General features: G+C 36.1%; 1 protein-coding gene across 2 annotated transcripts; it reads right to left on the bottom strand.

Moving 5' to 3' along the window:
• Nucleotides 1-185: 185 nt before the first annotated feature.
• On the bottom strand, nt 186-27,330 carry LOC121867274 (BSD domain-containing protein 1-like). Of its 2 annotated transcripts, XM_042367152.1 has the most exons (10): nt 27,273-27,298; nt 26,329-26,364; nt 25,281-25,332; nt 20,335-20,463; nt 19,867-20,022; nt 17,955-18,137; nt 17,389-17,521; nt 10,470-10,784; nt 5,785-5,894; nt 186-2,805 (listed from the first exon to the last, which is right to left on the bottom strand). In XM_042367152.1, exons 1-10 carry the CDS (start codon nt 27,281-27,283, stop codon nt 2,779-2,781), a joined length of 1,152 nt encoding a protein of 383 aa, XP_042223086.1. In that variant the 5' UTR covers nt 27,284-27,298; the 3' UTR covers nt 186-2,778. The 2 variants fall into 2 exon arrangements, with proteins under 2 accessions (XP_042223086.1, XP_042223095.1); XM_042367161.1 differs by lacking the exon at nt 26,329-26,364 and having other exon boundaries at nt 27,273-27,330.

Genomic DNA, 27,330 nt, shown 5'->3' on the forward strand with positions numbered 1-27,330 from the left:
CATACCGGCGGCATAAATGCCGGCAACTTTTAAGCTACCCGCAGTCATTCTTGGGTACATCCCGGGTGTCATCCGCGAATTATCTGGGGGTACTGTAGTTGTAAACATTCTAAGGTGCCTGAGTGCTGGCACCAGTTTGGTTACCCACCTTTCAATATTCAATTCAGGAATAAAGAAAAATTAAATTTTACTATAAATCCTTTAATGATAAGTGTCAATGTTTACAGTTTTCCCACTACCTTCACTGACCAGCAAGTCTTGGAATAACAGGAAATGTATACAGTAATAACATTTCCTTCCTCAAGTAGTGCAGCTCTTGCATTGATCCAAGGTTGTATTCATTAGTTTATGCAAAACCATAGATATATTAAATATACTATATTTGTATAAATTATTTTTTTACCTACTAAAACTAATAAAATCCCAGAAAATGTATATTACAATATCTTTATATGCTTGTAAAACAGATAATTAAAGTACAAATTACTCTAATTTACCTTGTATATGAAATGGAGAATTATGTGGAAAGTAAGTGAAAAATGCCAAAACAACTGTGAGTAATGTAGAATGACAAAAATGTCAATCACCGTATTGAAGCTGAGAGAGAGTTAATATGGTGAATGTTACACACAGCATATAGTTCTAATATATTTTGGCCAAGAATTCACACAAAAGCAATGAGAGTAAAATTTTACTATGGCTACAAATGAAGTTCAAGACTATGTATCTAATGTCATTTACATTACTGGAAATGATTAAGATAACCCTTTACCATAACAAACTTATGTTGTGGTCTAATATATTCAAATAATAGTTATAAGAAAACATTACGAGCATTTAGCAGAGAGCTTACGTGCATTAATTAGTGATAAAGGAGGTGAAAAATAGCTGGAAAGGACACCTTCTGCTGGTCTGTGTCAAGGGTTAGTTGTTGACAGGTTCAACATGAGCAGATCTTTGTGGTTATTGTAGAGATAAGACAGTACCTTAGCTAGTGAAAACTATACACTTTCAACTCATAAGAAGCGAAAACTTTGATCCCAGAGCTATGCAACACTGTAGGACTGATAATGTCTTTGGTGCTTCCTGAAGCAGTCACTGTCATGCTAAAACCTTGAACTCGCCTAGCCCATCTCACCTGGGAGTTATTACCCTATAAAGCTGTAGGAGACAACCTAAGTGATGTTACCTTTAGCTGACAAATATATAAGCAGAGGTTCCATCCATTATTCTTAAGCTATTATAGCTGAGTGCAACCAACAAGGTCAAGCACCACTCTATTAGCATCCACTCTGAAGATACTGTAAAGGAATTATACACAATAAGTTGAAAAGTTAATAGTGATTGCCCAAAAAAATGAAAGAAGGCACATGACAGCAATGAGCAATTAATGCAGAGTACTATAATTTAAAAAGTTATAATACAGGTGGATATTTAAATTCAATTAAACTTCAAGATTTATATCTTGTTCAGTGCCAAAGTGCATACAGCCCAAACATTAAGCCATAACCAACATTTTTTGTTTGTTTTACTCTTCACTGCTATGTCTTAATTGTTTCATGAAAGAAAGCCTAACTTGCTGTGATACATAACTTGGAGCTATGCTAATCAATCAGAACGAAGTTAAGGATGGCAAGATATATTTCAATACTGGAAGAAGTTATCGGCTCCAACCATCTTGTAAAAAGTCTAAAACTAATATTCCACAAGGTACAAGAATTTGCTTCTTTTTTTACCAATACATACCAATATACTGTATTCAAGAAACCTATAAGCATTCCTTTGCATACGTGGTTATGTTGTTTGCCCCAAGGTAAAAGAACGCTATACTTCTTCCCTACACCATCAGTACAAACCTACAGTATGTGCAACTTTTTGTGTAAACATGAATTATCATATTTCTCACTACCAAGTGACAAATAACATTATGCACATAAATTTGAAATCAATCTAAAATATATTCTCTATATAAAGTTCTATTAGGGTTTGGTATATCTAAAAGCTAAATGTAGTATAAAACTAAATTTAAAGATATACCATTACAATTATATGTTAATACCAGATAAGAGTAACTGAGTAACTAACAACAAATTTTACATCCAAACTCAAAACAGTGGATGAATTAAACAGGTCTATACATATTACTGTAATGTCTACCAGTGTTTTTTAAAGAGCTAAGTTCCATTGACTGTATTAAAGACCGAGTCCAATTTAGATAAATTTGCAATTTTATTAAAATTAAAATCTACTATATGTTCATTTCCACTCATACAGATGCTGATGACAATAAGGTTCACCGATTAAACAAAACCACTAACCTTCACTAAGTCTTTGTTTCAATATACTGAACTGTAATGCATTATTTTTCATTTAAGGATTGTCCTTTGTTTGATCCATGATAGAAAATTAAAATAAGAATAAGCCATCAGAGCAAAGATAACATCCCTTATATGTGAGCCAAGAGAGGCAAAGATTACATCCCTTGTTTCTGAGAAAACAGAGAAATAACAAACCATAATGACATTCTAAATATATTTCACACTATATATATATAACTAAATATTCCAATGTGCTAATATTGAAACATAAACTACATGAACACTAACTAGCTGATAACGATTAATGATGATTCATCAAAGAAAACTACATGATTAGAAAAAGATGAGACCCTAGAGAAAGTATTAACAAGGCTGGCCACACAACAAACTTTCTCAGAAAAAAAGTTTAGTACATGGCCTTTGTGTCAGTCAGAAGAGCACCCCTTACAGTCTCAGTTCCTCAATCCCAGCTTTCCCAGTCTTCACTCTGAAGTATAGTAGAAAAATATATTAAAATAATAATAGTACCCCAAGGAAAGCTGAATGCCTTAGTGATCAGCAATGAATACAAGTTTTTTATACGTACAATATTTTCTAATACTTCCGTGTGTTAACATGATTACACTCTTGGTATAAAGAACTAGGTACATACAGCCAATCCAAAAAGTATCTTGACCTCAGGGTTATAGAAAATACATTATGAGGTTCAAATATGGAATAAAGGTTTCAATCATTGATTCAAAGATGATCTTGTAGGTGCACACAGCCAGTCGTCCACAAGGACCCACACAGGATGGAAGAACTTTTTTCTCAAGTATCTGATGGTGATATGGCTGAGGTACAGTAATTGATAATGTAATATGATAAAATGTGTATAAATGAGGTTGTTTTTTCAGTGATCATAGCGTTTACCTTGTCTTGCTGGCCTTTTTCTTATTGAGTTTGACTTTCATTGCCATCCATAACCAAATGTGTTGATAAACAATATTATATGCACCATAATCCTATTTATGGCCATAAGAGAATATTTTAATTTTTTTAATAAGCATAACCATATTATGCACACGTGTCCATATTCCAAAATTATGTCATCACAACTCCCACATGAAAGTGAGCCAGATAAATACTTATATTGTTCTCAAACACATGACTAATAAGCATTAAATAATTATCAGCCTTTATTATATGCTATTATGTGCTTCTCATTCTTGCTAAATATTGCATGATACAACCAAGTCCCTTGGAGTTCCTGAGTCCAAGCTCCTCAGTGTTTACTCAACATTCATACTTCCCAAGCTTACCTATGCCTCTCCTGCCTGGTCTTCCTCCCTAAATGCCACACAACATAAACACCTAGAAAAAGTGCAAAAGATGGCATGCAAGATTATTCCCTCCTCTTCCTACTCCACATATCAAGAAGCGCTCAACACACTGACCCTCTCGACTCTCTCTGACCATCACCACGACCTCACTGCAAATTTGGCGAGAAGGTACTGCACCATCCTCGACACCGGCTCCTACTTCCACCCGAGATCCCTCATCCGCGAATTGCATCCAGTCCATGCAAGCATGTACTGATCGCTATAAGAACAGCCCAGTCCCAACCATTGTAAATATTATCAACAACTCGTAATCAACCAATGAGCTTAATCCCAGTCAATCTTACCTTTTTGCACTATCACTATGTTAAAATTCCTTTCTCCCCACATAGTTATTATATATCATATTTGTATCACTTATGTTACTTGTATATTATTTGTCAATCAAGTGACCCACTCCCAAATTATGTAAATGTATATTTTCAGTTTTGTGGCTGCCATGCTCTTTCAGTGAACTGGTAATTAATATTATTATTACAATGCAGATACTTCATTACACACATGAAGAACTAGATCCATTCTTTATGATACTTACTATCAATAAGTCAACAGCATAGTGACAACGGTGTAGTCATGTTTACATCACTATTATCAGTACCAATGAAATATGAGGATTAAGCTGAAGTATAAGTAACAGATTGCTGTTATGTGATGATGTGTGTGTGTGTGTGAACTTTACCATATGCACCAGCAAGTCATATATCTTATTAACATATATTACAAACGGGCATGGGAACGAAGCCATTGGAATGTCACGAAGCCAAAGCCAGACAATAAAGTCATGAAGCCAAAGCCAGACAAAAAGTCATGAAGCTGAAGCCGATGCTTTTCAAGGCTTCATGAAATCTTAACATCATTATTTGTATAATATACTGAACTGTATTACCCTATGTTGATGGTAATATGTATGGTATTCTAAGTTGCAGCAAGGCTTTAAGATAAGCTGATTGTTCTTGGGGTAAGTTTTGACTCTCCCTATTGGCTAAAAAAAAAAAGGTTATTTATAGTACAATTTATCTTTCCACATTTATTTTACCCCTAATACATAAACATAGTAACTTACAATCACAAATCCCAGAGGCAGCCATTTGTTATCTTTGATCACTTCCAACGTTTGGGTCAGGTCCTTGTGAGAATAGACCAACAGGGATAATTTGTGATGTCAGTGTGGATCTCAGTTCATAAAAGGTCAGATCAAGGTCACATGGCCAACTCACATATGACTTGACCTCACCCAAAGCTTACCCTCCCTGGCAATACCTGGGGTTGAGATTCTGAACTGATTACCTGTGACAACATATTCTTAGTGTTGGCACTGGTCATCGACATGCCGGCCAGTAATTTCAGCATCAACACAACCACCCATGTCTCTTGTCAAGCCAGGTCAAAACTGTGCTGCCTTGGATCCACCACCAATTTGATATATTTAATATGATCTAAATAGTGTCTGTATAAACATGAAAATCTAAAGCCAGTCTTGTGGCTTCGAAGCTGGTGTTATACCAAGCTTTGATGCCAAAGCCCAGTCCCAAAATCATAGCTTCCAGAGGACGAAGCCGGCTTCAGCCCCATGCCTGATTGCAAATGTATTGAATTATGTACTTTTATGTTAATGAACCATACTGTAGCGTATATATTTTGCATAATAGATATGGAATCACTTGTGTAATGCAATTATGTGAACACAGATGGAGCAGGCCAACCAATACCGTACTGTACATACCGATAACCACAGGTATACACGTCTTGCACCTTTGCCTGTTACTTCATATTTTATTGGACACCTGGGTCTCCATACTTCTTGGATTGGCTGTAAAGCTGTTAATTACCTGTCTGTTGGTCTAAAAACTCTAATGCCATCTTTGAACTTAGGTATGCTGGGAATTATATTTCTCCCCAATAAACTTAAACTTTTGCATAAGTTTTGAGACTTAAAGCTGGCAGAACACTGATTTGTAGGCCATAAACATACTGAATTATGAACATTTTCTTCATACCTATGTTTTTATAAAAGCATTGTGCCAACTTCCAACATTTGACATAATCCCTTAATGATAGCAGTCATTTTCTTCAACATTAAAACTCACCTTCTGCTCATCAGACTTTTCGATCTTGGTGCTCTTACTGGATGAGGAAGAAGCCTGAGAATTTGCAGCATCTGTAGCATCAACCTTTTCCCATTCATCTTCATTGCTCTCTAAAATAGAAATAATATTCATTCTACACTCTTCTACATTTTAACAAAATACCCAAGTACATTAACCATACACGAATCTCTACAACAAAAATGATGATAATCACAGCTTGTTAAAAGGTTTAGAACAATACAATGAGTCATACTAAGTTTTTGTGGAGAGTTGATGAATCACAAAAACAATCATATACTGTACCCCGGTACACACACACAATACACATGCATTTCTAAAGACCAAAGCTCCGGACAACATTTACAAAGACTTAGCAGTCTCATTTGTGTATGTTTCTGACAATATCCCTTTCTGCTGGAAGATCAGTAGTTTGAGACTGGAACAAAACTTAATAATGTTATTAAATTTCTAAACAAGTTCCATTTTACAAATGAAAAAATTATAGTAATTTGTATGGTCAGATATAATAATAATCTTTGGATACCATAACAAATCCAAGCCAGGTTATCCATGCATTGGAGGACAGAAAGAGAACCAGGTACCAGCATGATACTATGGAGAGTTAATCACTGCTCTAACCTACTACCTTACTTGTACTACATGCATATACTGTACTGTATAATACAGTACGTGCCTAATATTTTAGAGAGATTTGAGCAGTAGAATGTTTCAGTACATAAATTTTTCTACAGTATTACCAAAACAGAATTCTGGTTCTAACTCATGCAATCAAACCTTGTATTATGAGGAACTTTCAATTACAGTATGGGGTATTAACTTTTTTAAGTACAGTAGACCCTTGCCATTCACGAGTTTGCAATTCGCAATTTCGACGATTCGTGGCAAACAAATGGTGGCTACGGCGGCTAGCTTGCAAGCCTTTTCCTGCAGCACAACGAGTCACCCCACGCAGCATCTCGTGTTGTACTCTCAAAACTTTTGTGTTTTTGTGTGAAATGGTCCCTAAAAGACTGCCTAGTGTCAGTGCTAGTGGAGTAAAATGTAAAAGGCAGAAGTCAGTGATGACTCTGACAAAGAAAGTTTTATTATGAAAGAAGTTAAAAGAGGAGACGAGTGCTGCCGCGGCTGGTAAGTTGTTTGGTACAGTATAGGTATACAGTAGTGCACTAAGGTAGTATAAGTTGGTATTCGCGGTTTTGCCAACTCGCACCATTTCTTGGAACCCATCCCCCGCAAATGGCAAGGGTCTACTGTACGTATTGAATTTACTTAAATGTTTATTTGTTCAGGATAACAACAACATGAGGAGTCAGTTGTGTGTGTACATTAGTAGATGGTGTAAGACCTGTCCTGATCACAATTGCTTACAAGCACATCATATGCAGGAAAAATTGCAGTTAGTGTATTTGACATTACAACAACAAATGAAAATTCCGTTTATTTAAGGAATTACTATCCATAGGGATGTACAGACTGTACATATCAGAAAGTTAAATTTACTTCTGCCATATCTCTCCAGTTGCTGAATCTCTGTTTAGCCACATCTCTGTAGCCATATTTTATGACCTATTGTATCAGCAACATCTTACATCAGCTGCTATTTTATAATTTTCACCTTATTTCCCTTCCTTTCATTCTCTCTTTTATCTAGGTTAACATACTTTTTAACCCTAATATGAGTTATTTTATTCCTAGTTTCTATATTTTCATCTAACTTCCCTTACTGTACATACTTTTTCCTCGTTTGTTGGACTATGTGATACAACTAATGGCCTGGGAGACCTTTTAATGCTCTTCTTTAACCTTGTTTATCTACAACAGCAGCTGGAAAATTTATCATCCTATTAATATCATATCCTCCACAGTGACAAATATGCAAAAATATTCACTGGGTAACAGAAATCAGTTACCCGTATTAGTAGAATCTCTCAGTAAGTATACAAGGTTCTCATGTTGACCCACTGAGTATACAAGGTTCTCATATTGACCCACAGAGTATACAAGGTTCTCGTGTTGATCCATGGAGTATACAAGGTTCTCGTGTTGATCCATGGAGTATACAAGGTTCTCATGTTGATCCATGGAGTATACAAGGTTCTCATGTTGACCCATGGAGTATACAAGGTTCTCATGTTGATCCATGGAGTATACAAGGTTCTCATGTTGATCCATGGAGTATACAAGGTTCTCATGTTGACCCACAGAGTATACAAGGTTCTCATGTTGACCCACAGAGTATACAAGGTTCTCATGTTGATCCATGGAGTATACAAGGTTCTCATATTGACCCACAGAGTATACAAGGTTCTCGTGTTGATCCATGGAGTATACAAGGTTCTCATGTTGATCCATGGAGTATACAAGGTTCTCATGTTGATCCATGGAGTATACAAGGTTCTCATGTTGATCCATGGAGTATACAAGGTTCTCATATTGACCCACAGAGTATACAAGGTTCTCATGTTGATCCATGGAGTATACAAGGTTCTCATGTTGATCCATGGAGTATACAAGGTTCTCATGTTGACCCACAGAGTATACAAGGTTCTCATGTTGATCCATGGAGTATACAAGGTTCTCATGTTGACCCACAGAGTATACAAGGTTCTCATATTGACCCACAGAGTATACAAGGTTCTCATGTTGATCCATGGAGTATACAAGGTTCTCATGTTGACCCACAGAGTATACAAGGTTCTCATGTTGATCCATGGAGTATACAAGGTTCTCATGTTGACCCACAGAGTATACAAGGTTCTCATATTGACCCACAGATTATACAAGGTTCTCATGTTGATCCATGGAGTATACAAGGTTCTCATGTTGACCCACAGAGTATACAAGGTTCTCATGTTGACCCACAGAGTATACAAGGTTCTCATGTTGACCCACAGAGTATACAAGGTTCTCCTGTTGATCCATGGAGTATACAAGGTTCTCATGTTGACCCACAGAGTATACAAGGTTCTCATGTTGATTCACGGAGTATACAAGGTTCTCATGTTGACCCACAGAATATACAAGGTTCTCATGTCGATTCATGGAGTATACAAGGTTCTCATGTCGATTCATGGAGTATACAAGGTTCTCATGTCGATCCATGGAGTATACAAGGTTCTCATGTTGACCCACAGAATATACAAGGTTCTCATGTCGATTCATGGAGTATACAAGGTTCTCATGTTGATCCACGGAGTATACAAGGTTCTCATGTTGATCCACAGAGTATACAAGGTTCTCATGTTGACCCACAGAATATACAAGGTTCTCATGTCGATTCATGGAGTATACAAGGTTCTCCTGTTGACCCACAGAGTATACAAGGTTCTCATGTTGACCCACAGAGTATACAAGGTTCTCCTGTTGACCCACAGCAATATTACGTGCAAGGTTATGTTATGACAACTCTACAAGCACCAAATATTTACAGGTCAACAACCCCAAACTGCTGATCAGTGGTTCCTTCATATGAAATGTACTGTCTAGCAATATTCTCCTCCCCCTCTCACTTTCCTCCGTTCTTCAAGGTTTCTCTTTCCCTTGACTTTAGCAGGTCTATTACTTTTACTCCTTGAAGAAAGAGAACATAATAGGAAAGAATACTGCAAGACATGAGTAGAAAGTGACAGAAGATGGCTAGAATATGTTTATCTAGAATATGAAAGTAAATTTCATAAATAATCCAAAATGCATAAATTATTTACAACATAATCTCAAGCACTGACGCTGTGTCTTTGATCAACACTTTAGGTACAGGTATGGCCTATATCTTAAAACTTTGTGGAGAATTCATCATTTTCTGTAAATTCCACTTACAGTATAGAGTAAGGGATATTTGTGCAATCTTCACACTGCTGGGCACTCACACACAAAAATATATTAATGAAATGCAAAATCAAATCACCAAAAATCAACCACAAAAAAACAAACAATGGAATATATAATAATGATTAAAAACTACAAGGTTCTCTAAAGCAGGTTCAGACTGTGATCTTCCATAAGCCATCACCAAAGCTTAGTATAGGCATGCACAGCTTAAAAAACACTCTCCAAACTTTATAAATATTTGTATTAAAAAAATTCCTTTCAGCCAAAACTTCATAAGGTTTCAATGGTGAATTATTGTGATTTTTTTTTTACCCGGTTTTGAAATCATTACTGAGGTAATATTTAGTACATTCGAAGCTAAAAAGTATTAAATTTAGAAACTAAAAGTCTAGTAAAAGATAGAACTTGTGAAATAATGAACAATTAATTTCTGTGTCTTAGTAATTATGACATCATCACAATAATTTCTTTTAGAAAATATGAACTGTTGTTTTCAGTAATTACAAAAGCAGAAAACTTTGAAGATAGACTAATTTTTCTGAAGGTCAAGAGTGAGAACATCTTACTAAAGTCAAATGATCTGTTCTTAATATTTAAACCAAACACATTACAGATTTAAATAACAAACAAATCTTTAACAAAATGTGTATCTGAAGGACATAAACAAATATAAATAAGTGATTACCAACTACCAATCTGACACCTTGCATGTGGTCACAAGTAATCTCAGGCAAAAGGTGTTAAAAAATAGCATTTTGTCATGAGCTAAATTCAAGATGGGGAGAGGGTTTATCAGTCAATTATGCGTCACGAGGAGTGGAAACACATCAATTTACCTGTTGATGAGGGTGAGGGCTTACTGGTGGAATCTGAAGTTTTAGTTAAATCCACTTTGAGCTCTTCTAATAAGCCCTTCGTGGAAGTGTCATCAGACTTTGTATCTGAGCTATTTTTGGGAGAAATTACATCTTTCTCTGTTACCACTGAGTCCACAACTTTGTCTGCTGTTTCAAGATTATCAGTTGTGTCCTTTAGTTTCCCTTCACTATCAGAAATTGTCTTCCCCTTTTCTTCACATTCTCGCTGGTAGTCTTCAAGTAGTCGGGCCTGCATCTCCTCGGGTATTTCTACGTCCCCTCCAAAGTCCTCATCTGCCAGGGAGGGGCACCAGCACACCAACTACTGTTACTATGCCAGCTATGTTTACCTTACAAATGCTTTACATTATCACTGCTAATATTCATGAGCACTAATGTAAGGCAAGAAAATTCTTAGGTCATATACTCTTTTATGTTGCTCAAAAAAGGAAAAAGCACAAAAATATTTCCAAAACAGAATACAAAATGGCTACATACACTGCCAACATAAAGAAGACTTATCCGATAAATACATAAAATATCAAAGGTATTAGAACTAATGAGACAAAGAAGTCAAGCTGAAATGTATCTCAGAGAAGAAAGTTTATGTGGCAGGTAAGAAGCTTGTGGCATAAGCAATATGGTGTTTAAATTATGTGTAATTATGATATACCTGTATGTAAATAACAAAATATTCTTGTCATAAAGAGTAGTGCTGTACTGTACATATAGCAAACCATGCATTCTAAGACATGGAATTGTTGGGAGGATGACCAACAACAGTACTGGTATGGAAGGCATAAAAATTATCAGGTTATACCATATTTCTTTTCCACTCCTCCAGTGATAATATTCTTTTTACTTTAAAACATTCATACACAAAGGATCATCACACATTTTTTGAACTCTATAAGTATAAAGCTAAGAGAATGAGTGACATACATACATAAACATTCTAACAATCACATTCTCATTTTTCTACCATGCTCCTCCTACCTCATCGTTAACTTTTGCAAACACAGATCACCATTCATTCAGGGCAACTAAAGTCAACCGTTTCAATCTCCGGAAAAAAAATAACATTCATGCTGTTTCACCGAACATTTACCCGGCATTAATGGCTTTTCAAGAGGTGAATTTAGACACAGCAAATGAAGTGCCTGAAAACACCATGAACATCTGTCTAATTTAAATACATGAAATGACAAACGATACATTAATACTGAAGCAACTTTTCTTAGATATTTCCTTTAGTCAACTACCATTCCTATATGAAGTCTCTTGATTCCTCATTAATGTATACAGAACCTTTCAGAGGACAAAGCAACTAATCCCTAACCACAATACTGTAGTGAATGCTCTCACTAACAGCTGCTTCCCACCATAAAATTATTCTTTTAAATTTATTACTGGCAGAGATTGTGAATGGTTTTTCTCTTCACTTGTCATGAGTCTCAATCCACTTAAAATACATTATTGTAGTTATATTCTTGTTTAAAAGAAACCTAAGCAGACCATAGTACCTATCATGTCTATTTTATATGAAATAACGTGATCATCCTTTATAATTCAATACAAAAAATGAAGCAGAAACTGAAGCAAAATATACTTTTAGAAAATTTCAAAAACATATTTTACAAAGCTTTCAATATGTACAGTACTCCTATTTTCCTACTACAGGTAATACCTTAACTTACCAATAATGGAACACAGTTTTGAGAGGACTTATGGGTGTTATTGTGAGTTCTTCTTCTTAGTCAGATAAAGCTGTTTCAGTATCTAATTGATAATGGAAGAAGGATAATTGTACAAAGAAGACTTGTTCTACAAACATAACTCTTCAGATGCAAGATGCTCATTATACCATGAACATACAGTACTGAGCATTACTGAGGCATGTAAAACATTGAAAACCTAATACAGAATAGTAGTAGTACAGTATATGAAATGGATTGTAACATACCTTATTAATTACCAGTATGAACTGTTTGTTTCAATTACGTACATTGTTTATTCTTCCAAAAATGCAAATACAGTAATATTCCTGTTACACAGAATCTTTGATCCTGGAACTTTCCATTACTCAGAAAATAAAATTATAGAATTCCAAGGAAAATCTCTCCATTCCAGGAATTCAAATGAATTTCCGAGTGATTGGATCATGTGCTGACATGTACTGAGCACACGGGTGGGTAGGCTCAGAGTGCTCATGCACTACAATTGGCTACTAATTTCATATGACTGCATGAGATTCCATTGATTGGCTAATGTATCTAGCAGCCAATCTCCTCAAACTCTAGCATCATGACACTCTTAGTTCATTGTCTGCTCCCATTGTACAAGCTTGTTCGCTCGCTCACTGCTGTTTTCACATACGATCTGTGTTGTGCATTATTGTACATTACTGTACCATACAATCTGCCAAGAATACTGTTAAAGCAGTATTAAAGTGTAAAGTGATGACAGTTACATATACTGTATTTTATATTCAGTAAGTGTGAAAGTATTGTACATACAGTACTTTCCACAGCAGAGTGGACAGTGTATGCCTAATGTAGGCCAGTGTGTAGAGGGTGTATGTTCAGTATACAGTGCATGTACATTCCTCCTTAATTGAGGGGTAGGAGAGTGACAGTTAGTAACACATGCTACAGTAGATGGTACAGGACAAAGGCAGGCCATCCTGTATCATCACATCACCATTTGGCCTGCCTGTATTACAAGTTCAAGATAACAGCATCTGCTGTGAGTACAGCAAAATGTATGCAGTTGCCTATTTTGTTTATTTACAATATACTGCACGTATACAGTAGTGTTTGTATAATAAACACCATTCTGTGTCTTTCCGATTGCAGATAAGCCTCCGTAGCAATGGTGCTTCATGCCATAGGTGTAGTTTAGATGTGGAAGCATTCACCGATGCCCAGAAAAAATCCATAGACGTGCAATTTTTTCCGGGATAAGAGACTTTATCTCAATACCCGGAAATCTCTAAAAACCCCGAAATGTTCTACGTCAATTGTTCCAGCTAATGGAGATGTTACTGTAGTTACAAATATTGTGGTGGTTATGGTGTTAGGGTTAATGGTAACTGACTACTTTAAAGTAATGTATGCTAAAAGGTTGAAGCTTTACAAAAAAACATCAACAATCAAAAGAAAATTGATAAAATATTGTAAACTAATTAAAAGTAATTAGTAAATAATTAACACTACTTCACGGAAAGAAATGTACTTCTGATTACCCCAAAAACTACAAACTGAACTGTACATAGAAGACTATCCCTACTTGTCTACAAGCAAGAGCCATTCTCACACTCATTTCTCATGTTTTAAAAACCAGTAATGTTCTCAAAATTCTGTGTTCTCTCGGCCTATAAGGCGTCGGGGTGCATAAGACGGCCCCCCCAAATTTCCATTTAAAAAGTAGTTTTTGAGCTCTATTCGCTGTATAAGACCAGTACCCCAAATGTGACACTTACCCACTGACTCAGTAGTCCTCTACCAACCATCCTTGGTTTTTTAAAATAAGGCCAATTCACTTCAAGTAATGTCATCAAATGTTACCCGCTGGTGTAGTGTAAACACTAGTGACGTCACTGAAGCGTCTGCTATTTACCGGTAACTGGAACTAATGTCGGTGTCGAGTAAAATTTTTCCATTTACTTGAAATGGATTTACCGATTTATTTGTTTATTTATTTATTTATAATATACTGTAACATATTAAACACACTGCAAGTATTTTCTTTAATTTATATGCTTGCTTCACACGAGACGATCGGTGGTGGGAGTGTTACCTCGTCTCGGTGGTGGGACTGTGTTCCCACTGTTTACCGTACTTTTTTTTTAGTAAGTTCTTTTTTGTTATATTTTTTACTAAAAGTGTTATTTTATGTGGATAAAAATGTTACAATGGACTTAAAACTATAAAAAATCATCTAAGCATGCTTGAAAACATACATATCGACACCAAGATCACCCAGATTGACCAACTACATCAATTTCTATAAGAAAAATCAACTTTTGAAGGTCAATATGGCGGTCACCTTGAAAAATGGTCGCCATCTTGAATTTTTAAATGGCCAATCAGGCAGACTTGACTAGTAACCATTAGAGAATTACCATGCCAAATTTGGTGCTTGTACCACCATTTTCATGATTCTCTTGAAAAATTGCATTTAGCTGCCCCACTAATGTCACCACTCCCATCTCAACATGACACTCATATACTGAAATATTGTATTTCATACTACATATGACTTTACAAAAAGAAATGTCCACGTCTGGTTAAATAACTCTTGTAGATATAATACCAGTTGAATAAACGAAACTAAAAAACTGGAGATTGTAATTACAGTGAAGCCTTGACAACTCCATTATGAAGTTAGGGATTAGATGACGCCAAATACAATCACCTTAATGCACTTTAAGAGAGAGGAGTCACCGTGCCAGGGCTTAATATTATCCTGGACCCTAGAGGTTGATGACGTATTCAGTGTCGGGCAGAAATACATCGATGTACACAGCACATGATCCCAATCAACTCCAGTATAGGTGTTAATAATGTAGAGGTGACCAGGTGTGTTGCACGTTGGTAGTGTTGGATGGTGATGCAGGAAAGAGGTAGTGTGTTGAGGGTGGTGTGTGGTTATGACTCACTCCCACAACCCCCCCCACACCACTCACACATCCTCACAACTGTACCACAAAGCCCCCACACTACTCATACAGCATCCTCACAACACTACCACAACCCCCCCACACCACTCACACATCCTCACAACTGTACCACAAAGCCCCCACACTACTCATACAGCAGCCTCACAACACTACCACAACCCCCCCACACCACTCACACATCCTCACAACTGTACCACAAAGCCCCCACACTACTCATACAGCATCCTCACAACACTACCACAACCCCCCCACACCACTCACACATCCTCACAACACTACCACAACCCCCCCACACCACTCACACATCCTCACAACTGTACCACAAAGCCCCCACACTACTCATACCGCATCCTCCTAACACTACCACTGCACAACCCCACACCACTCACACATCCTCACAACTGAACCACAAAGCCCCCACACTACTCATACTGCATCCTCCTAACACTACCACTGCACAACCCCCACACCACTCACACATCCTCACAACTGAACCACAAAGTCCCCACACTACTCATACCGCATCCTCCTAACACTACCACTGCACAACCCCCACCACACACATCCTCACAACTGAACCACAAAGCCCCCACACTACTCATACCTGCATCCTCCCAACACTACCACTGCACAACCCCCACACCACTTACAAATCCTCACACTACCACAACCCCCCACACCACTCACACATCCTCACAACTGAACCACAAAGCCCCCACACTACTCATACAGCATCCTCATAACACTACCACAACCCCCCCTACACCACTCACACATCCTCACACTACCACAACCTCCCACACCACTTACACATCCTCACAACTGTACCACAAAGCCCCCACACTACTCTTACAGCATCCTCACAACACTACCACAACCCCCCACACCACATACACATCCTCACAACACTACCACAACCCCCCACACCACTCACACATCCTCACAACACTACCATAATAAAATTAATTATTTCTAGTGTGGTCGACTTCCTACACAAAGACAGGCTATAAATAGCTGTCTTATCTCAACCTCCTTCCTTCCCCCTACATCCCTCTGTTCTCAGAGAGGTCTTGGTAAATAACTTTTGTTTGTTTATTTTCATTGTTTGTCTAATTTATCATGTTGTATCAAAGTAATATTACTAAAAGTTTTAGGCAGCTACCAAATGGGGAGATTCTACTGCCTGGGAAGATATTGGAAGCACAATGTACAGTATTGTCTAATGGTAGACCCTACTTCCATATGGCATCACGAAAATTGTGACCAAGTCTTAGGTTGCTGATTTATCTTTCTGTCTCATTTACACACAATTGCAGAGTTTCAATTGTTTCTCTTCCTTTGACAACACAACATACATACAATATAATGTTTCTCACCTTTGATCTTTTTTCCATTTATTTATTGTTGGTTATTTAAAATAATGCCAATTCACTTCAAGTATTGGCATCAAATTATACCGGCTGGTGTACACTAGTGACTCACTTAAGCGGCAGTTATTTAATTGGAACTAATGTTGGTGTGAGTAAAATATTTCCATTTACTTAAAATAGATTTGCCGATTTATTTGTTTATTTATTTATTTATAATATACTGTAATACATTAAACACACTGCAAGTATTTTCTTTAATTTATATACTTGTATCGCGAAAAAGGGAGGCTAGCATTATAACTGGTAGGTGATCATTAAGGACCAAACTCCGAATCCATGACTCCATGAAGTGACTTCTGTTCATCATTTATATCCTAAATTTACCACTGTCGGTAGTTTCAAGAATTAACGCAGTCATTTACTGAATATTCTTTGTAAAAAAATTAATTTTAAATTAATTATTTATAGGAGATAAGTATTATGATCAGTAAATATACAGATATGCATTACTGACCACCTCCGAACACAAGGACGGCTAAAAATAGCTACAGGCGGTCACAGTCAAGGTCACTTTCCCTGGTAGGACTTTGTGAGTGGTTTACCATGTTTCCATCACCACTCTTGACACGCAATATTTAAGAGGTAAGAATTTTATACTTGGTGATTAAGACGACCCCCTAACTTTGGGCAGATTTTTTTAATGTTCAAATTCCGTCTTATAAGCCGAGATATACGGTAGTAGTAAGATCTCCAGTTTACACAGATCAAGTTGTTGCCAAAAGTAAAATACTTCACATCACATTTCACATTTTGAAGTGAAGTTAAAGGCAGTAAAACTTTTCCTTACCTTCATCCCATACCAGTTCTGAGTCATCGGCAGTTTTGTTAGCTCGTTGTTTGAGTTCCTGTCGTCGAGCTTCTGCTGCTTCTAATCGATGGACTTTATAAAAATAGTGATGCCAAAATACCACATGAGACACCTGAAACACATCAATACATTTGTTAAAAACACTTAACACAAATGTACTTTATCTCAGATTAAATTGTACAGTATATGTACTACATCAACATCCCCAAGACACAGTTGTTTTAAGAGTAGATTAAGTATTAATACAACCTTCTTTATCATACACTAATGTAAAATAGAATTACGGATAAACAGAAAAAATAATTATCATGAGACACAAAACACCGAGAACAACTCTTGCTGCTGCCTATCCCCAGGAGCAGAGGATAGTTGCCAGACAATACTAGCAGCCTTGCCTCACCATACCACCCCTTCTACCTCAATGTTAAATTAATACATTACTGTATATAAATGTAAAGTAAGATTAGCTTATGAAGATCAGAAATATTATAGACAATGAGAAGAATTGTTCCCTTCACATTCTTACCAACTCCCAAGAAACTTACCTGGGCTGGAACAAGAGAGGTATAATGATGTCTAAGAGGCTGGTTATTAACAAGGAGGTCAGAGAGCTCTGTCTGTCGGGACTCCAGGTCGAAGGTCGTCAACCAGGCTTCGTACTGTGGTTCTTCTCCCTCAGGGTCTGTCAGAAAGGTGGCTGGATCCTGAGATATTGCATATATGGCTGCCTGTGAACAACAAATAACAGACTATCAAAACATTTACTGCCTTAAGAGTCTTCTACAATGTCATTCAGATGGTAAACCATATCAATGTTCAGTACTAAGAGTTGTTTTTATGATATATGTACAGTGTTTCCCAGCTGTTATGACATAAGAGAACAGAAAAGGAAATTCATCAAGGTTTAAACTTTTTCTCCCCAAATGCTCTTAACTGGGGTCAGCAAATACTACAACCAAAATTACCCTTACTGAATCTTACTCCAATTGAGTTTTATAGAAGTAAAGTTACCAGTAGGTGACCATCAAATTAGTCATTAAATATTGAAATAAAGCTGACAAACATCATTCCAGGATGTTTAATATTGTAGATTACATTCTTTTAATAAACACCATCCACTGAAAGTTGACTGCTCAGTGCCCTCATTTACAATGACACCATGGTGATCAGTTCCAAGGGCATATATCATGGCACATCTTATTGGCATAAATATGTTTTCAGCACAATAAATGGCCATTTCAATTAAAAAATTATTTAAATAATTTTAAATTCATGAGGCAATATTGAAAGAATTTGTATCTAATATAAAATAACAAGTGTCATTTATGAGAATATAATTTTGGTGGGGTACAGTACTGTACTGTGTATTTGTTGTTTCTAAATCATTAACTCATAACATGTCTTCTGTAATGAAGCTCTCCTAATATATTACTTCACCTTAAACAAGTCTTGACTATATCCCAAGTTTTATTAGTTTTATTCCCTTGTATAAACTTGTGTATCTTTTACAATGTAATATAACTATTACAGTATTATAAAAATAAAGGGAGATTTATTATATTTACAATTTGTAGAAATGCCAAATAAAACATCACAAAGAAGAGGTCGGGCAACGGTTGGTCAGTGTCTGATTGACGATACCACCACAGTGGTCAGGTCTTTTGGTATAAATATATCCCAATATTATTACATATTTGTATTGAATAATACAATTAGACAGTTCACATTAAAATCATCCCAAACACCTATGAATTACATGTGACAAACAAGTGGGAAAGAGAAAGAATTTATGCAAAATAATGAACGCTGTAGCATGATTAAACAGGACATTTTGTGAACTCTATTTTAACAACAAACAAATATTAACAGTTCAAAGAATTCCAAAATGCTTGACTCATTCACTTGGTGTGTATATGTGCTCTATGCGCCATTTTCATCACTTTCAAGACTTCTTAATATCTCTAACTTAGTTTTTTTTAGTGTCAACCTCAACTTAACCTTCTTAACAAGATTTTCTTTCTTGTTTAGCAAAACAGGAAGAATGCTTTGGGAAAGATGTAATTAATGGCAAAAAAGATGACATCAATTCCATGAGTACTATAGAACAAAAGCATTCACATAACAAGCTCCTGGTATATTCTGCTGCATGAGATGTTTTTCCCTGATGCATTATGCACAAGAAACATGAAAAGTGTGATATGCATCCACACACATGGGAATCTTTGCCAAGCCAGGTATAAACAAAATTTGGGGAGAAAAAGTAAACCACATATACAGTTGTATGTATAAATGTGATTTTCAATTTTGTGAAATGGGAATAAACAAGTGTGAACTGTTAATCTGTCATCAAAACACCAAAGAAACCTTCCCAATTTGGTAGTTCCTCTTCCAATCAATAAAAGGCTAATGGGCAGGGACTTCCTGACTACTGTACTAAAATTTCATTGAAAAACTTACCTGCAGTCTATTTAATATGACGGGTTGTTGGTTGCGAATCACAATAGCCTCTTGGTCTGCATCATCTGGTGGAGGAGTGAAAACTTCTGCAACGTGATTTAGGAACCCACTCACACTCTTTTTCATGTTGTTTGCTGTGCTGTCGTCTTCATCAAGCTAGAAAAAATTCCAATGCTCTTAAATGACAGCATTCCATTACAAAATGTGTATACAGTACTGTACCTGTACTTCATTTCTAACAATGATTGGTAACAATTTAATAAAAAAGCCGAAAATGTAAATCAGATATGCAAAAAACAATTATTAATGCAAAATGATACTCAAAATCTAACTTTAAACACTTATAAACTTACAAACCACTATGCTAAATTAAGTTTATTAATAAAAAAGAAAAGAAATTTATGAAATGCACAGCATCAACAGATAATACTGTACTGTACTTCAAAACAAGTTTGCTTGAATATTCACCCTGAGCTTCTCCTTGAGTGTGCTGGCTGTTGAGGACACCACTGATGACGCCTCTTCAGACACAACTTTGGTAAACTCATCTATGTCTTTTTTTACAAACTCTAAAACTTCTGATGACTGAGATATCACCTGTAAAAAAGGCATGTTAAGTTTAAATAAAAATTACTTCTGATAATTGTTAAAAAAGCGAATGTAATAATATGTACTACTGTACAGCATACAAAATCCCACTACAGTAGTGGTTTAGTGATAGCATGCATGACTCTCAGTACAGTGTCCCGAGGGTCAGATGTGAGAAGTGTTACCCAAAGTGACACTACCAAACACCCTTCTTCAGGTACTGTACTGTACTCTGGTTTACTCCTGTATTATCAATGGATAAAGAAAGTCATAACAAAGAATAGACCAACCACCTAAAGGGTTAATAGGCTGATAAGTGATAGAAATGATAAACTAAAAAAAGAAAAATAATGAATCAATCAGTCAACATTAATATTAACAAACACCCGTCTTGTATTTCCCTAAATTATCTCTTACGTCAAAGGTACTGTACATCAGTCCTGTGCTCCAACAAAACAAAATCTGTGAACATTATAATATAAATTTGAGTAATACTGGACTGTACATGGCAAAGTTTACCTGATTCGAATACCATGGATCCTAAATACTGTACAGTACAATACAGTATATAGAACACCATATTCTACACACACAGCGGGTAAAAATATCTATGACGTGTATTTTTTTTTTACAGCAAAGGTGATTTAGTAGCTGCAAAAACCTTGATAACAATTATACTTTACATAAAACAACACAAAAAATTATTACAGTATTACCAGTAGTACAAGTTGTTCAAAGAATTGCTTCAAGCAAAATTTATAGAACAGGGTTACAATGGGTGAATTTATGTGGTACAGTACAGTACCTGTATACAGTGATCCTCGGTTAACGAGCGCCTCACTTAACGAAATTTCGGTTAACGAATTACCTTCCATAAGATTCTTCACTTCGGTTAACGAGCAATCCCTCGATTAACGAATTCCTTACGAGCGCCCCTCAACATGTTTTCGCTTGCTCACTAGCTATCGTATTAGTCCGCCAATCCAGTAATCGGTTATGGGGCTTAAATTCCTTACCATTTTAGTAAATACCAAGAAGGCTGTACTAGTCAATCATTTTAAAAGTTTTATATTAAATTTTTTAGTCATTTTAACAATTATTGAACATAATTGAAGTACAGTGCCCCCGTTAACGAACCAATCCGCTCCAGAAGGTCGTTCATATCCTGGAATCTGTTTCCAGTTAATCGAAACTACTGGTTTGTATTGGGTTCCAGCTCACCGAAAATTTCCTAAATTCAACAAAAATGGTAGAAAAGTTCACTTACTTTGAGGTGCGTATGTAGAAGGCTCCTGGATGATGATGATGATGATGGGATTTAGAATGGGGGTGGAGGAGAAGGAAGAAGAGAAGGCATTGGGGTGGAAGAGAAGTCACCCCATGGTGCCATTTCACCCATAAAATTTTAGCTCTCTGGTTTAATTCAAGATTATTTTCTTTAAATCAACGCTGCACTGCATTATATATTGTCAATATATAAAATATATTTCAAAATGACCAATAATTTGCTTGGAAACACAGAAAAAAGCGTTTAGTTGAAGAGAGTCTCAAGCAAGATGTTACCTCCAGTGAAAACAGAGAGAGACTGACGCCTGTTTGCTGTGTAAAGAGGCTGGATGCCGCGCATTAAACTAGTCACTTTACCTTCAATTTTGTTCAATAATTGTTAAAATGACTAAAAAATTGAATATTAAACTTTTAAAATTATTGAATAGCATAAACTTCTTGATATTTACAAAAATAGTAAGGAATTTAAGCCCTAGAACCGATTAATGTATTGGCGGACTGATACTAAAGCTGGTTGCCCTGTCAGTGCAAGCGAAAACATGTTGAGGTCGGTTCGTAAGAAGTTCGTTAAGCGAATTTTTTTTCGTTAACCGAATTGAAGATCCTTATGGAAGGCAGTTCGTTAATCGAAATTACGTTAACCGAGGTGTTCGTTAAACAGGGTCACTGTACAGAAAACTAGTTTTATGCGCACCAAACAGCCACTCAACACACCAAGCTTGGCGTCAGTTTGTTTACCAGTTCAGAGGAAGGAACATCTTGTTTGACTCTTCAACATAAACGCTTTTTTCTGTGTTTTCAGTCAAATTATTGGTCATTTTGAAATATATTATACATATTGATAATATATAGCGCAGTGCAGTGTTGATTTAAAGACAATGTTGAATTACACCAAGTGAACTAAAATTTTATGGGTGAAATGGCGGCATCGGGTGATTTCTCTTCCACCCCAATGTCTTCTCTTCTCCCTTCTCCTCCACCCCCATTCCCCCATTCTAATTCCCATCATCATCATCATCAACCAGGAGCCTTCTACATGCACACCTCAAAGTAAGTGTACTTTACTGCATTTATTTTTCGTTTGTATGTAATTTTCAGTGAGCTGGAACCAATTACCCAAAAACCCATTGAAACAATGGTTTCGGTTAGCGAACAACCTTCTGGAACGAATTGTGCTCGTTAACCGAGGGACCACTGTATAGAACTAAAAATAAAAAGATACGTTAAATTAATCTCTGGGCCAGTTCAAATTGTTACTGCAAAAAAATCACTGAACATTTTTGTACTGTATTCTATTCATTAACCTTTAAACTGTGACGTCCCTTGTATGAGGCCATTCTCTCGGATGCCTTTGTCATCATGGAAGATGCATGCTCTTTGCCATCAATGACAGTCTACCCCCGTCACCCCTAGCTCCTCCCCTAAATCACTCAGTACCTCATTCTCACTAAAACACTCCACCACATATAAAAATATAAATAAATTATTCATTTTTATTATTTTGCATGCACATCTTTAATTTCATAAAGATTAAATTTTGTCATGTGTTTTTGAGTAAGCTGGTTTTCCAATAGCTGTAGTCTAAGGGTTAACCCTTAAATGGCTATCATCACCTTTAGATGATTTCTCACAAAACTACCATTTTCACCTTAAGAAAATTAGAATCTTGTACCATGATTTTAAAGCTGTGTGCCAAAAAATCATGCTCTTGTCTAGAGTGAGGGGCCACCCTCACCCACACCACCACAGCCTGGCTCGCCACCTACGTATGGGCTTACCACCCACTTTGCACCACAAAAAACCACCATTGCACTACCACAACCTCTTTGTTTGTTACCACAACAAACAGTACTCAGCATTGTCACTTACACTCCTCCTCACTTCACATACTGTACTTATAAACAAAGTTTTTATTTACTTTATATGGCTTGTAAATCTTACATCTTCAATTTCAAGAAAAATCTTAAATTTCATATGTCCAGTCTGTACAGTACTGGTGTATATTGTACCCTTGATTTCTGTATAGTACAGTACCATAGTTATTGAGTTAAATGTCTTGGTACATGAACTACAGTAGATCTTCGATAAATTGGACTAATTGGCGCAGACCCCAGTCCGAAAAATGTGAAAGTCTGAAAACCCCTGACTATATATATGGGGGGGGGGAGGGGGGGGGGAGAGTTGGAGATAGCACTGTTTATTTGAACTGTCTAAAGAAAATCAACTGATGTTATGTTATTACTGCACTTCAACAACTAAGGTCTTTAAGTGTATAACAAGGTTATTAAAAGAATATTACATCAACAATAAAAATACAAAATATGAAACAGAACTCTCTGGGTTGAAAATCAGACATATAAGTCTGGTTGTCAACAACTGTTGTCATCGACTGGGTTATTAATTACTGTAAATTGTTATACGTAAGCAACCACAGAATATGTCTTATGAACACAGAGTAAACTGTATACTGGACAGAACTATAAAGATATAAAAAGAACAAATAAGTGTAGGGGCAAGTTGTATGTGAAAGATGAGTGTGTACCTGGGAGCAGAGGGAGGGGAAGGGGGGTTAGCATGAGTGGGTGCTCCCTCCCTATCTCCCCCAAGATTCCTTTAACACTGCTTTATGTAATTTCACCATAATTCTCATATAATTTAGGATCATTTGGTACCTAGTTGATAAAATATTATCCTAAAAGAATCAGCTTTCCTGAAAAAAAAAAATCCCACACTGAAAACCATGAGTCATTTGTTTACAAAAAGCAAACAACTGATTGGCTTACCACAATGTCTGTCTTCACACTTAGTAAATTAGTACAGTACAGTTGGGAATTTATCATCACAAAAAAATACTGTTGTAGTGTATTTACCACCACTTAATAAGTACTATTAATCTTCCCCATTTCTTAAAAATGTGGATTTTTTTTTCAGGTGACCAGAGCAACTCGGAGTCCGAAAAAAGTGAATTCCAATACTCTGTATACTGAAGTCCGATTCATCGATGTTTTACCATATTTAAAAAATAATTTAATTTTAATGATTTCCTCATTATTACATGGCAGGGATTAAGCTGTATAATTATGATCAAATAATAAACTAACAAAAGATATTTTAACACATCCATACACACTATTTGAGTGTTGATCAAATGGGCTCAAACCTCACCTTGAGGAGTGGGGTACCCTGTACCTGGGCCTCAAAACTAAAGGTTAGGTTATGTTAGGTTAGGGCCCATTTGACTAGCCACCAACCACAATACAAAGTTCTGGTTTCTTATAGAGTGACTCGCCAATACATAAATAACTTAAGACTATTTGAAAGCTTAGTCTCACTCACTCACTGTCTATAATTAACTTGTGTACTTTTTAACAATGGAAAGAGCCACTACCATAGCAAGAGAGACTTCCTTTCTCCCCAAAAGAAGGTGGTACAGTAAATCATGAAAATATATGGTAAGTTATACAATGCTAACAAGAGTACCTTTGGGGTTTGTAAGAAATGGAAATCTTTCTTCATAATCACCTGCTGCTGAGCCTTACCTTATCTCTGGTACTCTGGATCCACCCCCACCAGCTCCCTTCACCGCCACTTCTGCACGGGGTGGACACAAGATTAAAACTGCTAGGCCCAGAGAAATATGATTCATAAACAAATTACAGTAATATCTCGTGAAGATTACAAACCCCTGCTGATTTCACAAGATGATTAAACATACTAATACTAAATATGGATGTTAGGTTAAGTTTGGTTAGGTTAGCACAAGCACGTACAATCATCAGGTAAAATAAGCAGGGGCTCCTTCTCTTCATGAGATCCTTTATACCAGTCATACCAACTTAACTCTACAGAATGATGTAGAGTGTGGTACAGTACTGTATCTGGACTGTACAGTAAAGTATATACAAATCACCATAAATTATTTCCTATCTAAAACAAAACAAAACATAGTACTAGATGGGTTACATATATGTATAAATAAAATAAATATAAACCAAACATTAACTGCCACATTTCTGTAATTCAAATAAGAGATACTGATATTCTATACTGTATAAAAAAAAATTATATATATATATATATTTTTTTTTTTATGTAAACTTTAAAGTTACAGTTTAATGATTCTCGAAATCTCTTAATTTTTAGATACAGTATCATACACATGCATAGTTACATGTACTATGCTTACTTTTAAGTGGCTCACTGACTGGACATTGCTAGAAGGTAGTGGAGGAAGCAACCTAAAATAACCTCACACATCTATGCCAATGTTGCACTTTCACTTGATTTTAGCTTCAATAACTTTGAAGTCCTCTACTTGTTTTGGAATATGTTTTTGTTAGTTTATCAAGAGCCTGTCAGTTCTCTTCTGCATTTTACTTAAAATTTATTAAAATTCTCGTTTTTTACACAATTTCCTGGTTTAAGATAAAAACAACACAAATTAACCTGTACCAGCATCACCCTACTAAAGAAATCACATTCCAGCAGTGATGGAGTTAAGTGAACCATGATATAACATTCTAAATTCAACAGAAAAATTAACAACAACTGAACACATATGACATAACTATTCTCAAGTTTCCTTACCCATAAAATAAGGCAATTGATCCATCCTGATAACAGCTGCATGGATGGAGAGAGAATTAATCTATTACTTATATATACAGTTCAACATCTGAAGAATAAATTGAACTCTAAAAAACAATGGTCATTCTTAATTGAATTCAGAAAAAATAACCCACCATGCTGTACAGGTTTTAACATACAAGTTGTTAATTCTGTTATAAGATACTGTTCTATATAGGACAGGTGACATCAGTTAAATCAGTAATAAAACTAATTATGTGTAATAGTTATAGCAGATATCTTGCCACGAACTGGTTAATAAATAGTGACATGCTAATTTGTTGTGAAGTTCTGATATCAACCAACCTAAAGATCTATGTGTTGGAATCACCTACATCCAGAAATAACCTACATAAACCTAATTACTGCATCTATAAACCATGAACATAAGATAATTGCACGATAGAAATCACCATAACCTCCTAATGTCTCATTTCTTTATAATTTAGTAACCTTTTATCTCTTTAACTTCCCAAAGTAGTTCCACCCTTCAGTCCACATTTACTATGAACACGGTGACAACTATTAATGTCACAAACAATGGTGGAAGACTGATTAGGCACATAAAAACATTAGATTGCATAAAACCTAAACAATTGACTGTGCCAAATACAATGATCTACGTACTACAAAACACCTAGCAAATGTGTGTTGTGTAATGATTATAGAAGATATAGTTTTGGTTCTCAGAGGCTGATCAGCTCCACTACATCTACATTCATCAACAACGTATGTAAGTAACCTCCATATAAATCTGGACTATTCTCCTCGATTTCAATTCCTAAAATTGGTAAACTCTATGAGAACAATCCAACGAAGGATGTAGTCTCAATGACATATTATTTTGGTCATTGGTATAAAAAGAAATGGGTATAAAATACTAGTAATAAAGAAGGTGCCATTACCCCTCTGCCATCCTGCCTCCTGCTGTCGTGTAAACATTGATCCACCTGCCATCTGGCG

This window comes from Homarus americanus, unplaced genomic scaffold, assembly GCF_018991925.1.
Source record: "Homarus americanus isolate GMGI-L3 unplaced genomic scaffold, GMGI_Hamer_2.0 scaffold32583, whole genome shotgun sequence".
In the NCBI taxonomy this organism is placed as follows: Eukaryota; Metazoa; Arthropoda; class Malacostraca; order Decapoda; family Nephropidae; genus Homarus; species Homarus americanus.